The following is a 13,962-nucleotide window of genomic DNA, read 5'->3' on the forward strand; positions in this document are numbered from 1 at the left end:
ACTCAGGTCAGGAGTGGTACACAAGCTTACACTGTAAGGTTTATGCAACCTGGGGATTATGAGATTGGTTCCTTTGACATAACTACAGTACATTCACACACACAGTCTTCATAGTGTTATCATATTTCTACCATAGTGCTACCATAGTGTTATCATATTTCTATGACAGTGTTATCATATTTCTACCATAGTGTTACCATAGTGTTATCATATTTCTACGACAGTGTTATCATATTTCTACCATAGTGTTACCATAGTGTTATCATATTTCTACCATAGTGTTATCATATTTCTACCATAGTGCTCCCATAGTGTTACCACATTGTTATCATATTTCTACTATAGTGCTCCCATAGTGTTACCACAGTGTTATCATATTTCTACCATAGTGCTCCCATAGTGTTACCACATTGTTATCATATTTCTACCATAGTGCTCCCATAGTGTTACCACAGTGTTATCATATTTCTACCATAGTGTTATCATATTTCTACCATAGTGCTCCCATAGTGTTACCACATTGTTATCATATTTCTACCATAGTGCTCCCATAGTGTTACCACAGTGTTATCACATTTCTACCATAGTGCTCCCATAGTGTTACCACATTGTTATCATATTTCTACCATAGTGCTCCCATAGTGTTACCACAGTGTTATCATATTTCTACCATAGTGTTATCATATTTCTACCATAGTGCTCCCATAGTGTTACCACAGTGTTATCATATTTCTACCATAGTGTTACCAGTGTTATCATATTTCTACCATAGTGTTACCACAGTGTCATCATATTTCTACCATACTACTCCCATAGTGTTATCATATTTCTACCATAGTGTTACCACAGTGTTATCATATTTCTACCATAGTGTTACCAGTGTTATCATATTTCTACCATAGTGCTCCCATAGTGTTATCATATTTCATAGTGCTCCCATATTATTTCTACCATAGTGTTACTGTTATCCATGTTATCATATTTCTACCATAGTGTTATCACAGTGCTCTACCATAGTGTTACCACATAGTGTTATCATATTTCTACCATAGTGCCATAGTGTTACCACAGTGTTATCATATTTCTACCATAGTGTTATCATATTTCTACCATAGTGTTTGTTATCATATTTCTACCATAGTGCTCCCATAGTGTTACCACAGTGTGTGTTACCACAGTGTTATCATATTTCTACCATAGTGTTACCAGTGTTATCATATTTCTACCATAGTGTTACCACAGTGTCATCATATTTCTACCATACTACTCCCATAGCTCCCATAGTGTTACCACAGTGTTATCATATTTCTACCATAGTGTTACCAGTGTTATCATATTTCTACCATAGTGCTCCCATAGTGTTACCACAGTGTTATCATATTTCTACCATAGTGTTATCATATTTCTACCATAGTGCTCCCATAGTGTTACCACAGTGTTATCATATTTCTACCATAGTGTTACCAGTGTTATCATATTTCTACCATAGTGTTACCACAGTGTCATCATATTTCTACCATACTACTCCCATAGTGTTATCATATTTCTACCATAGTGTTACCACAGTGTTATCATATTTCTACCATAGTGTTACCAGTGTTATCATATTTCTACCATAGTGCTCCCATAGTGTTATCACATTTCTACCATAGTGCTCCCATAGTGTTATCATATTTCTACCATAGTGCTATCATATTTCTACCATAGTGCTACCATAGTGTTATCATATTTCTACCATAGTGTTATCATATTTCTACCATAGTGCTCCCATAGTGTTATCACATTTCTACCATAGTGCTCCCATAGTGTTATCATATTTCTACCATAGTGCTATCATATTTCTACCATAGTGCTACCATAGTGTTATCATATTTCTACCATAGTGTTATCATATTTCTACCATAGTGCTCCCATAATGTTACCATAGTGTTATCATATTTCTACCATAGTGTTACCACAGTGTTATCATATTTCTACAATAGTGCTCCCATAGTGTTATCATATTTCTACCAGTGCTCCCAGATTGTTATCATATTTCTACCATAGTGTTATCATATTTCTACCATAGTGCTCCCATAATATCACCATAGTGTTATCATATTTTTACCATAGTGCTCCCATGGTGTTATCATATTTCTACCATAGTGTTACCATAGTGTTATCATATTTCTACCATAGTGTTATCATATTTCTACCATAGTGCTCCCATAGTGTTATCATATTTCTACCATAGTGTTATCATATTTCTACCACAGTGCTCCCATAGTGTTATCATATTTCTACCATAGTGCTCCCATAGTGTTATCATATTTCTACCATAGTGTTATCACAGTGTTATCATATTTCTACCATTGTGCTACCATAGTGTTATCATATATCTACCATAGTGTTATCATATTTCTACCATAGTGTTACCACAGTGTTATCGTATTTCTACCATAGTGTTACCATAGTGATATCACAGTGTTATTATATTCCTACTATAGTGCTACCATAGTGTTATCATATTTCTACCATAGTGCTACCATAGTGTTACCATAGTGCTACTATAGTGTTACCATAGTGTTACTATACTGTTACTATAGTGATACCTCTGATAGAGTTCAGTGTGTCAAATCGGAGGGCCTGTTGTTCAGACCTTTGGCAGTCTCTATGGGGGTGCCACAGTGTTCAATTCTCGGGCTGACTGTCAGGCTGTGTATGAAGGCGAAGTCAGGTGCAGGAGAGCAGAGTATGATAAATAAAGCACACTTTATTATAGTTCCAAACCGAGAGCACAACAAAAACAAACACGCTCAAAAAAACAGAACAATAAAGTAAAGCGCTAAAGGAACTTCACTTGACATGAAAACAATTACACACAACCGAAGGTTGAATACAAGTAGATTGATTGTGGAAATGAAAATCAGGTGTGTATCTAAACAAGACAAGACAAATGGATATATGAAAAATGGAGCGGCGATGGCTAGAAAGCCGGTGACGTCGATCGCCGAACGCGGCCCGGACAAGGAGAGGAGCCGACTTCGGCGGAAGTCGTGACACCGACTCTCTTCTCTGTATACATCAATGATGTTGCTCTTGCTGCTGGCAATTCTCTGATCCACCTCTACGCAGACGACACCATTCTGTATACTTCTGGCCCTTCTTTGGACACTGTGTTAATTAACCTCCAGATGAGCTTCAATGCCATACAACTCTCCTTCCGTGGCCTCCAACTGCTCTTAAATGCAAGTAAAACTAAATGCATGCTCTTCAACCGATCGCTGCCCGCACCTGCCTGCCCGTCTAGCATCGCTACTCAGGACTGTTCTGACTTAGAATATGTGGACAACTACAAATACCTAGGTGTCTGGTTAGACTGTAAACTCTCCTTCCAGACTCACATTAAACATGTCCAATACAAAATTAAATCTAGAACCGGCTTCCGATTTCACAACAAAGCATCCTTCACTCATGCTGATAAACATACCCTCGTAAAACTGACCATCCTACCGATCTTCGACTTCGGCGATGTCATTTACAAAATAGCCTCCAACACTCTACTCAACAAATTGGATGAGGTCTATCACAGTGCCATCCGTTTTGTCACCAAAGTCCCATATACTACCCACCACTGCAATCTGTACGCTCTCGTTGGCTGGCCCTCGCTTCATACTCGTCGCCAAACCTACTGGCTCCAGGTCATCTACAAGTCTTTGCTATGTAAAGTCCCACCTTATCTCAGCTCACTGGTCACCATAGCAGCACCAACCCGTAGCATGTGCTCCAGCAGGTATATCTCACTGGTCACCCCCAAAGCCAATTCCTCCTTTGGCGGCCTTTCCTTCCAGTTCTTTGCTGCCAATGACTGGAACAAAATGCAAAAATCACTGAAGCTGGAGACACATCTCCCTCACTCGCTTTATGCACCAGCTGTCAGAGCAGTTCACAGATCACTGCACCAGCCCATCTGTAAATAGCCCATCCAACTACCTCATCCCCATACTGTATTTATTTATTTTGCTCCTTTGCACCCCAGTATCTCTACCTGCACATTCATCTTCTGCACATCTACCATTCCAGTGTTTAATTGCTATATTGTAATTACTTCTCCACCATGGCCTATTTATTGCCTTACCCCCCTTATTTTACCTCATTTGCACACAATGTATATAGATTTTTTTTTTTTACTGTATTATTGACGGTATGCTTGTTTTATTCCATGTGTAACTCTGTGTTGTTGCATGTGTTGAACTGCTTTGCTTTATCTTGGCCAGGTCGCAGTTGTAAATGAGAACTTGTTCTCATCTAGCCTACCTGGTTAAATAAAGGTGAAAAAAGGCCTTTCATACAACATTACACCGTACTCATAAAGTACATGAGGTTGGTGGCACCTTAATTAGGGAGGACGGGTTTCTGGTAATGACTGGAGCGGAATTATTGGAATGGTATCAAATATATCAAACACATGGTTCGATGCCATTCCAATTGCTCCGTTCCAGCCATTATTATGAGCCGTCCTCCCCTCAGCATCCTCCACTGTCATAAAGCCCTTATCACACCCTCGTAAACCTGACCTGACGGCTGCCATAACCATTCATATCACTTAATGTTTACCCTTGCGTGGTAGGCAGGCAGTAGTGGAATAATGCCTGGTGTCAGGGCTTTAAACCCTGTGGGTAGACGAGCTCTTCCTTCTCCATGAGTCCACACTGCCAGACTGATGATGTCAGTGGCCTTGTGTCTGGACAGCTGACTGAGGCTTTAGTAATGCTTGCACTGAAGTAATGCTTGGTGTTGCATTTCTAGCCCATGATCTCCTCAACTTCCTAGATATGACATGTATTTACAGGTCTTCAGGTTATGAACTGTAGGTCCACTCCAATGTCAAGATCATCATGCCTGAAATGATTCATCTCATTCCTCAGTTGCTTCATCTCCTGCAGTCATAAATCATAAGAAGTGCATATGCTCGGAGACTGCCACCAGTTGTGAGAGGCCCATGCTATGTTGATCCCTGGATCAACCCTCAATCTATTCTATTCTATTTCTATACTGACTGTTGTCTGTCTGATGCTGGAGTAATCTGCACAGTTGTTGTTATTATCCATGGTATGGAACCTAAGCCTTACTAATATTGTGGTATTGTGTCTGTTCTTGTTCCTTGCAGCTCACCGTTATCACCAGGCCAAAGCCAGTGGGCAAGGTGCCCACAGCAAGTCCTCCAGCGCCCACTCCTCCCGCTCCACCAGCCCAGGACCACACTGGCGTAATGAGGGCATTGCCCCCTATAAGCCGCCTGACAGACGTTCCCAGGGCCTGGAGCCTCTGTGTGCCCCCTCGTCCACCCGGCCTGGCCGCTCCCACCACCCCTCCCTCCCCACGGAGCTCGACTCCAACGCAGGACGCACCCCCCTGCTACCACGGCCACCACGGGACCGCTCAGAACCTCGACACTTCAACCCTCTCAAGTGAGTTGTGTTGTGCTAATGACACTTCATCATCTTTGTCTGCATCACCAGCACTGATCCACTTTTCACCACCCATCCACACACACACACACAGCACACACACAAACACAGCACACAAAACTAGGAAGCGACAGATTACACAAAGCAGATTTTCCTAATCTAATGTGACATTGCGCTGACACAGTCCTGCCCTACCAGCCATACCACTCTGCCTCCTGGTGGCCAGACTGGGACCTTGATTGCTGCTGTCACCTCCCTCCCCCTCCCTCTCGACCCCTCTTCTCCCTCCTTTCCTATGGCTCCATTAATTACACTAATGACTGCCTGAATTTAGATGTGATTCAACATCCAACAGTGTTGCAGTTGTTGATGTTTCTGTTCTCTCGTTCCAAGGCCCAGGGCTGATGGATAGAATTAGGGTGCTTGTTGACTGTACTGGAGGAAAAACACATCTCTCCCCTTTTCTGCTTTCTCTCACGGAAATTACACGACAGTCAGAGTGTTGGTATTTTATGGCCTATAAAACTTTTCTGGTTAGTAAAGAGAGTGAAATCCTTCAGCTCTCCACATAAGGTCCACTGAGTGTTGTTGGTCTTTACATACCTCCCTCATACGTCAGTGTGTGGAGAGGCCAATGATCAAGACGATGAATGCCTATGTGCTTGTTTAATTTGGCTCATGGCCAATGAGTGGTTGAGTATCCGGAGTGAGTGATGGCGTCATGGCAACAGGCCTTGGTGCAGGTTAACCCCTTCAGGGTCAGCACCTCCAAATGCACCAGACTAGATAAGGTTTAATCTGAATGTCGACCCCCCAGACCCTGTTGCTCCCCCCAGGAAGTAGGTCTCAGGTGGGCTAATCTGGAGGGAAAAACCCATGTACTTCGTTATTTCAAGCCTTCAGAATGCTGTCATTCCAAAGTCAATATTTCTTTGACTAAGTAATTATTTTTAAATGGCAGTCAATTTTTTATAAAAATGTCAAATCTGATCACTCATAGTTATTGAGCCCTGTTTATATAATGTGCAATAATAAGTTATTGGTTGTTTGCTATGGTTTCACAGAGCATTATAGAAGTGGTTACCTAAAGAATGTCAATAAAGACAGCGGATAAAGTTAATGTTTAATACAGGATATTGCCAGAGAGCACATGTCTATCATGTTGCTGTTGTGGCCACTGCTACAGAGCTCTACTGATTGTGTTCCTATCTTACTGTAAGTCAATGGTATCCTGTCTCGGATGGTAAATTGTCCTGAGGGCCCCACTGGTGTGTGACAGTGGAGTGGTGTGGTGAGCTCTGGGAGTGCAGGCAGCGCTCTCTGAGGGTGTGTGGGGTCAGTAAATCCACAAGGCCTATAATCCTGCCCCCACTTGCTCTCATCTTCCCTGTAATCCCTGAGCCTGATCCAGCCCAGTGTTTCCGAGAAGCACCAAGCCCTACGTGTGTCAGTCAAGGTAGGCAGCATGATCCTCATGATCCCTGAAGGTCACAGGTCCCATCATGGACTGGAGGTGGATGGTGTTTACTGTAAACCTGTCAGGGCCAGGGGAGTGGGGGGGAGGCAGACGCACAGACACTTTGGTGCTCGGATGGAAAATGGGCTCTGAGCATGTTGTTTTTCTCAAAGTGTTATGAATGTTCAAAAAGTTATAATGTGGGATAATGTGATATTTATTTTATTCCAATGATAAAATGTATTAAGGCCAGAAATAAATCAAAGATAACTATAAATAACTGTCTGTATTCCTCCCTCTGTGTTCTGCAGGTCTAAGGACTCGTCATTGATGCCAGTGACCCGCCGTCTATCAGGGGACAGCGACTCCTCTACAGCCTCCTCTAAGGGAGGAGGAGGGACAGGGGGAGGCCGCTTCTCTCTGGGAGGCACCCGTCGCTCCGGAGAGGAGGTGGTCCTGCTGGTCAACAGGAAGGAGGGGAAGCATTTGATCGAAAGGCCTGGAGGAGGAGGTGGTCAGATCCTAGCCCTGTGCCCCCCAATGCCCCGCGCACGCAGCCACTCTCGGGAACGCCCTGCCCCTGCCACCATCCTCAAACCCAGCCCCCCACAGGGCCCCTCTGACGGGCTCAGGACCAGTTGTGGGGACAGGGGCCGCTCTCTGGGGCCCGAAGGCCCCCGCAGGCTCCAGGCCCCGCGTTCCCACAGCCAGGGAAAGATGCCCAGCCGGAGTCGAACCAACGATGCCAGCCCTGGATCCTGTCCCCGTCACGGGGCCTCTCAGCCCCCATCCTCTGACAGACGAGAGGAGCTGAGGGCCAAACAACTACCCCCTGCCTCCCCCAGAATCAGTGGAGGTTTCTCCAGGAGACAATCATCCTCCTGCTCTAATTCGCCTATCAAAGGACTTCAGAGCAGCAGCCCCAGTAAGAAGACTATGGTGGCTCCCAGACCCCCCGCTCCACGCTCCCCCTCAGTAGGGAAGAGTAGGCTGCTGCCCCCAGTCTCCCAGGCAGGCCGACGCTCTCCACACTCCACTTCCCCCCGCTCCTCTCACTACCATGGGCATGGACCCCGCTCCCCTCGAACCTCCCACGGCCCTCGCTCCAATGGGCATGGCCACAGGGGGTTGGCCGGCTCTGAGCGGCAGGAGCCCGAGGAGGAGGGGCTAGGCTATAAGTTCCAGATGCTGCCCAATCTGGACCCCCAGAAGGAGCAGGACCTGTACCGCAGCTTCGAGGCTGAGTTCCTGGCTAACACAGGGCAGGGCATAGTGGGGCCCAGTAGACCACAACAGGGGGTTGGGGCCCAAAACCTCCCCACACCTGCCTCTGCTGACCCTAACGTTACTGACTCAGCCTACTCCTCCTCCAACTCCTCCACCTCCTCAATCAACGTGGGGGGGAAGGTAGGAGCTCTGCCTGACCTCCGGGAGTCCAAGAGAACTAACCCACATTCCTGTGGAAGACTAGAGAATACCCTGGCCCCACTGCATGGCCATAGCCCGGGCGGATTATCTAACGGTGGGCACACAGAACCAGTGCGCTGGAGCGGGCGAGGTGGAGGTCTCAGGAAGCTCCCTGCCATCTCCAGTTCCATAGAGCTCCTGTCCTCCTTCCCTGGCCAGAGAGACTCAGAGCTGGGCATAGCTCTCAGCCATACCCCCTCACAACTTCCTTTCAACCCCAGGAGCATGAATGTGGGCCATGTCAGTGGTGCTCCAGCAGAGGTGCTGATGGAGAGCCAGCAGGGTCAGCTGGGCTGGGGCTCAGGGCCTGAGGGAGACGTCCCTCTGGAGGATCAACAACCAAGCCTCCCCTATGACCTGGAGGATGGAGACCCAAACGAGGACCTCCCTCCCCCAGAGTCTTGTCCCTCACCCATCCCCCTTCCCCCCTCTGAGGACTGCTCCTTCCAGGAAGACTCCTCCAGTGAAAGCTCCTCCATGTGCTTCAGCCTGAGTGAATCACGCTCAGAGTCCTCTCCTCCTCCACCTCCTCCCCTAGCCAATAGGGATGCTGTTGATGGAGGTGTGGTCCTCCGGCCGAAGAGGGTAGGTAAGAAGGCTGACAGGATGCCCTCCATCTACAAGCTCAAGCTGAGGCCGAGAGTCAGGCCCCGTACAGACAACCGGCCAGAGAACAGCCCGTCACGTATCCCCACCCCAGTCAGCTACAGAGACCTGCAGGCCATGGGCAACCTCACCCCTCTCCATACCCCTACTCCTCCACAGTCCCCTCAGAGCTCACATTCCAACGGCCACCCAGCCTCACGCAAGGCCCTGCACCAGGCCTTCGGCGACCTAATCCACGCCCAGTCATGCTCCACCGCCATGGGAAGCAGGGACTGCACCTACTCGATAGAGTCAGGGAGCGGCCTGGACACTGAGGCCTGGATGTAAACACACAACTTACTCATCACGATGATGCTGATACAGAACAGTTTGTTGTCAAATTAAAACTGACTACTGTCTAAAAGACTGGAAACCGGGCTGCAGACTATTTTTATAGAACATGTCACAGTCGCACGCACACTCACTCTTTTAGTCACTTAGGCCCTTTCCTGTCTATATTGGTCAGGGTTTCACTATCCAATTCTATTCTTTGCACTCAAAACCAAATTATTTATTTCCAAAGGAGCAATCCAGAATCTAAGGCTATTGTTTAAGTAGAATTGTTTCTTTGTAATTATGGGGATGTTTTGATGAATCATAAAGTGTCTAATACAAGGCAGGCAGCTGTCTTGAAAGCCCCATGTTTTGCTGCCATACAGAGAGAGAGAGAGAGAGAGAGAGAGAGAGAGAGAGAGAGAGAGAGAGAGAGAGAGAGAGAGAGAGAGAGAGAGAACATACGTGCTGTCATACGCATCGCTGAGGGGCATGAAGAAGTGCCAGGGCTGAGGAAGAGGAAAGAACCCCAGGCAGGAGCAGTGAATCACACGCGCCATCAAGTCAACTGGACTGGCTCCCTCTAGTGGACTGTATATGCCACAGCATCTCTGTCCGCTTTGATTGTTAAAATACTGGTGAGGCAAGCCGCGCTGTAAAAGATACTTTCTTGCTCTCATTCTCCATACTGCCACTCACCCTCTGCTAGTTACCCCCCCCCCTTCTGTGGACATCTTTACAGATATAATCTGCATTGGACTCATATATAAAACAATTACGATACTTTACAATGTTCACAAATAACAGTCTTTTGGACTTTATACACAGTACATATTCCATATGTGCACTGCTACTCACCTTCCGCCACCAACCCCCTGCATCCTGAGTTGTTCATTGCCATACATGTATGATGTCACTTTCTCACTCCCAATCCAGATGGCCATGATTGAGTGATGTCTGTTTTTTTGAGTTTTAAGTGTGAAAATATACAAAGCAACTGTTAACTGCAGTTTGGGGTAAGAGTAAGATGATTATGTGTCATTGTCACTGAAACAGCAATGTTGAATACTTCCAATGATCAAGAGTTATCTGAACTTGGAAATCAGCACTTAAATATGTATACAAAAGTGGATGAATATGCATAAATGTGTACATGTGTATATACAGTTGCAAGAAAAAGTATGTGAACCCTTTGGAATTACTTGGATTTCTACATAAATTGGTCAACAAACAAATGTGATCTGATCTTCCTCTTAAGTCACAACAATAGACAAACACAATGTGCTTAAACTAATAATACACAAATTATTGTATTTTTCTTGTCTATATTGAATACATCATTTAAACATTCACAGTGTAGGTTGGAAAAAGTATGTGAACTCCTAGGCTAATGACTTCTCCAAAAGCTAATTGGAATCAGGACTCCGATAACCAGGAGTCCAATCAATGAGATTGGAGATGTTGGTTAGAGCTGCTCTGCAATATAAAAAACACTTACAAAAAGTGAGTTTGCTATTCACATGAAGCGTTGCCTGATGTGAACCATGCCTCGAAACAAAAGAGATCTCAGAAGACCTAAGATTAAGAATGGTTGACTTGTATAAAGCTAGAAAGGGTTACAAAAGTATCTCTTAAAGCCTTGACGTTCATCAGTCCACGGTAAGACAAATTGTCTATGAATGGAGAAAGTTCAGCACTGTTGCTACTCTCCCTAGGAGTGGCGTTCCTGCAAAGATGAATGCAAGAGCACAGAGCAGAATGGTTAATGGAGGTTAAGAAGAATCCTAGAGTGTCAGCTAAAGACTTACAGACATTTCTGGAACGTGCTAACATCTCCGTTGACAAGTCTACGATATGTAAAACACTAAACAAGAATGGTGTTCAAGGGAGGACCCCACGGAAGAAGCCACTGGTGTCCAAAAACAACATTGCTGCACATCTGAAGTATGCAAAAGAGCACCTGAATGTTCCAGTAGTTCTGTGGACAGATGAAACTAAAGTTGAGTTGTTTAGAGGGAACACACAACACTGTGGAGAAAAAAGGGCACAGCACACCAGGCCACAGAGCCTGGACAGCTTACTACAGTATCATTGACAGAAAAATGAATTCCCAAGTCTATCAAGACATTTTTCAGGAGAATGTTAGGCTATCTGTCCGCCAATTGAAGCACAACAGAAGTTGGGTGATGCAACAGGACAACGACCCAAAACACAGAAGTAAATCAACAACAGAATGCCTTCAACAGAAGAAAATACGCCTTCTGGAATGGCCCAGTCAGAGTCCTGACCTCAAACAGATTGAAATGCTGTGGCATGACCTCGAGAGCAGTTCACACCAGACATCCCAAGAATATTGTGGAACGGAAACAGTTTTGTGAAGAGGAATGGTCCAAAATTCCTCCTAACCGATGTGCAAGTCTGATCCGCAACTACAGAAAACGTTTGTTTGAGTTTATTGCTACTAAAGGAGTGTCAACCAGTTATTAAATCCAAGGGTTCACATACTTTTCTCACCCTGCACTGTGAATGTTTACACATGGTGTTCAATAAAGACATGAAAACGTATAATTGTTTGTGTATTATTAGTTTAAGCAGACTGTATTTGTCTATTGTTTTGACTTAGATGAAGATCAGATCAAACTTCTTGACCAATTTATGCAAAAATCCAGGTAATTCCAAAGGGTTCACATACTTTTTCCTGCCACTGTACATGTATATGTATACATTCATAAAGATGTGGGTATAGTGTATATAACAAAAATGAATTATGAATTGTGTAAATATTCACTGTATGGGGTTTTATGCTGCCATAGCTATGCAATATTGCTGTTGGAAATGCCTTGACAATTCCCTTGGCCTTAAAATGTGTGAGTGTGGTTTGAGAACGTTGGTGCCCAACAACACCCATTCACTCTTGAGAGTGAATTCATTTCCATCACCATCAGTTTTTCTCTCAATGTAGAATTGTCCAAAAACATTAATTAAAAAGCACCATATTATTTGCAATGGATTTGTATGATCGATACAGACAAACCACTCTCTCATCAAAGGATATTCAGTGACATCTAGTGGTTGAAAAAAGATGGTCTCATTTGAATGAAATTCCTTCACAGATTTTTTTTGTTTAACCTTTATTTAACTAGGCAAGTCAGTTAAGAACAAATTCAAATTTTCAATGACAGCGTAGGAACAGTAGGTTAACTGCCTGTTCAGGAGCAGAATGACAGATTTGTACATTGTCAGCTCAGGGATTTGAACTTGCAACCTTCTGGATACTAGTCCGACGCTCTAACCACTAGGCTACCCTGCCGCCCCAATTGATTTTGCTAGACTGGTTTGGAGCAGATGATTGTTGATCATGATGTATTGTGTGGTTTATTGAAATGACTTAAGAATATGTGTAGGATTTTCATGAATGTTTTTTTTTATCTGGGGAATGGACATGAGTAATAGATAGTGTAATGGATATGTCTGTCCCGCTATAGACTCTTGCCTTATTGGTATTATCAATTACAGAGCAGGGCAGGGATATGACTGTGGTGTTGGCACTTTAACAGGGTTGTAGAGCGTGTAAGACTTCTATGAATGGTTTTACAGTGGAATGACAGGGACTGTGCTGCAGTGGGTTTTCAGTAAATGGATGGCACAAGCCGAGTAGAAAGAGTTTGTTTGTGTGTGTCCGTCTTTCAGTAAAATGAATCGAAGTGTACATTCTGTATAGGATTATGTACCAGGTGTCAATGGGAATGTAGGTAGAGTTGAAGAAAAGCAGGGAGGGATGTTGTTGGTCTTGTTTATTTATTAATTGGTTTCGAGTGACGGGTGGGGCTCTAAGTGAAAAACAACACCGGATGTAGAATCTAAAGCCAGTGAGAGCCCAAAATAAGTTATAAAAAATACATGAAAAAATGGTGTTAGAAGTGTGGCTCTCGATTATCCTAATGGTTTTAGCCAGAGCCCATAGTTTAGTAATGCACAAGGTTCCAGGGACCTAATCCAATCTCTGCAGACAGTTGAGACCATTTCTGAGGAAGTTTTCATGTATTTTTGTCTTTGGATTTTGATTGTTAAAAGATTTGCTTTTAACATGTTTTATCTTGCCAATTAATGTCCACACATCAACCAAATAGACAATACAGCAGAAACTGTTATGCTTTTAAAAGATCCAGAATCTGAATTTATTTGCCATATAAAGGGAACACTCCAGCAATGAATATAGCCAATCCAAGAGGGTCAAAGGTTTTGTTGATGACTACACAGGAATGAGCCAACCTACACACAGCCTAGGCTTTTAACTGCTCAAAGATACAGTTCCAACATATTTAAACCTCCACTGCCATAAAGGCTCTGTTTGCATTATTAGCCAACGTACATTTTCTCTCTTCTCTGACCAATGAGAAGCTGATCAACCTTTTCATTTCATTGCTTTTACGTGTAGCGGTCTTTAAAAAAGATGTCTATATGTGTTTTATTTTCAATTAAATTGTTCAATTATGTAATATGTTTAAAATATTAAAACATGCATGATGGGTTAGCAGGTGACAGGTTTTACAAGTAGTTTTACATGTTTGTGACATTAAGAAAACCATAGGCCAATGATTGAATTTGTCAATTCAACTATGATTGCAATTTTTGTTATCTTAGTGTGCAAAGTTGCATGTCATCTCTACA

The 13,962-nt window shown here is 44.0% G+C and overlaps 1 protein-coding gene across 1 annotated transcript in view; it reads left to right on the plus strand.

Annotated features, from left to right (window-relative positions):
• LOC124034272 (GAS2-like protein 2B) overlaps positions 1-9,751 on the plus strand; it is a 38,640-nt gene extending 28,889 nt beyond the window's left edge. Inside the window, exons 5-6 of the mRNA XM_046347219.1 lie at positions 5,150-5,450; positions 7,218-9,751. Of these exons, the coding sequence (XP_046203175.1) occupies positions 5,150-5,450; positions 7,218-9,306 (2,390 nt within the window). The 3' untranslated portion in view covers positions 9,307-9,751. The remainder of the gene's footprint in view (positions 1-5,149; positions 5,451-7,217) is intronic.
• The last annotated feature ends 4,211 nt before the right edge of the window (positions 9,752-13,962 follow it).

The sequence above is a fragment of the Oncorhynchus gorbuscha genome, linkage group LG04, assembly GCF_021184085.1.
Source record: "Oncorhynchus gorbuscha isolate QuinsamMale2020 ecotype Even-year linkage group LG04, OgorEven_v1.0, whole genome shotgun sequence".
Taxonomy (NCBI): Eukaryota; Metazoa; Chordata; class Actinopteri; order Salmoniformes; family Salmonidae; genus Oncorhynchus; species Oncorhynchus gorbuscha.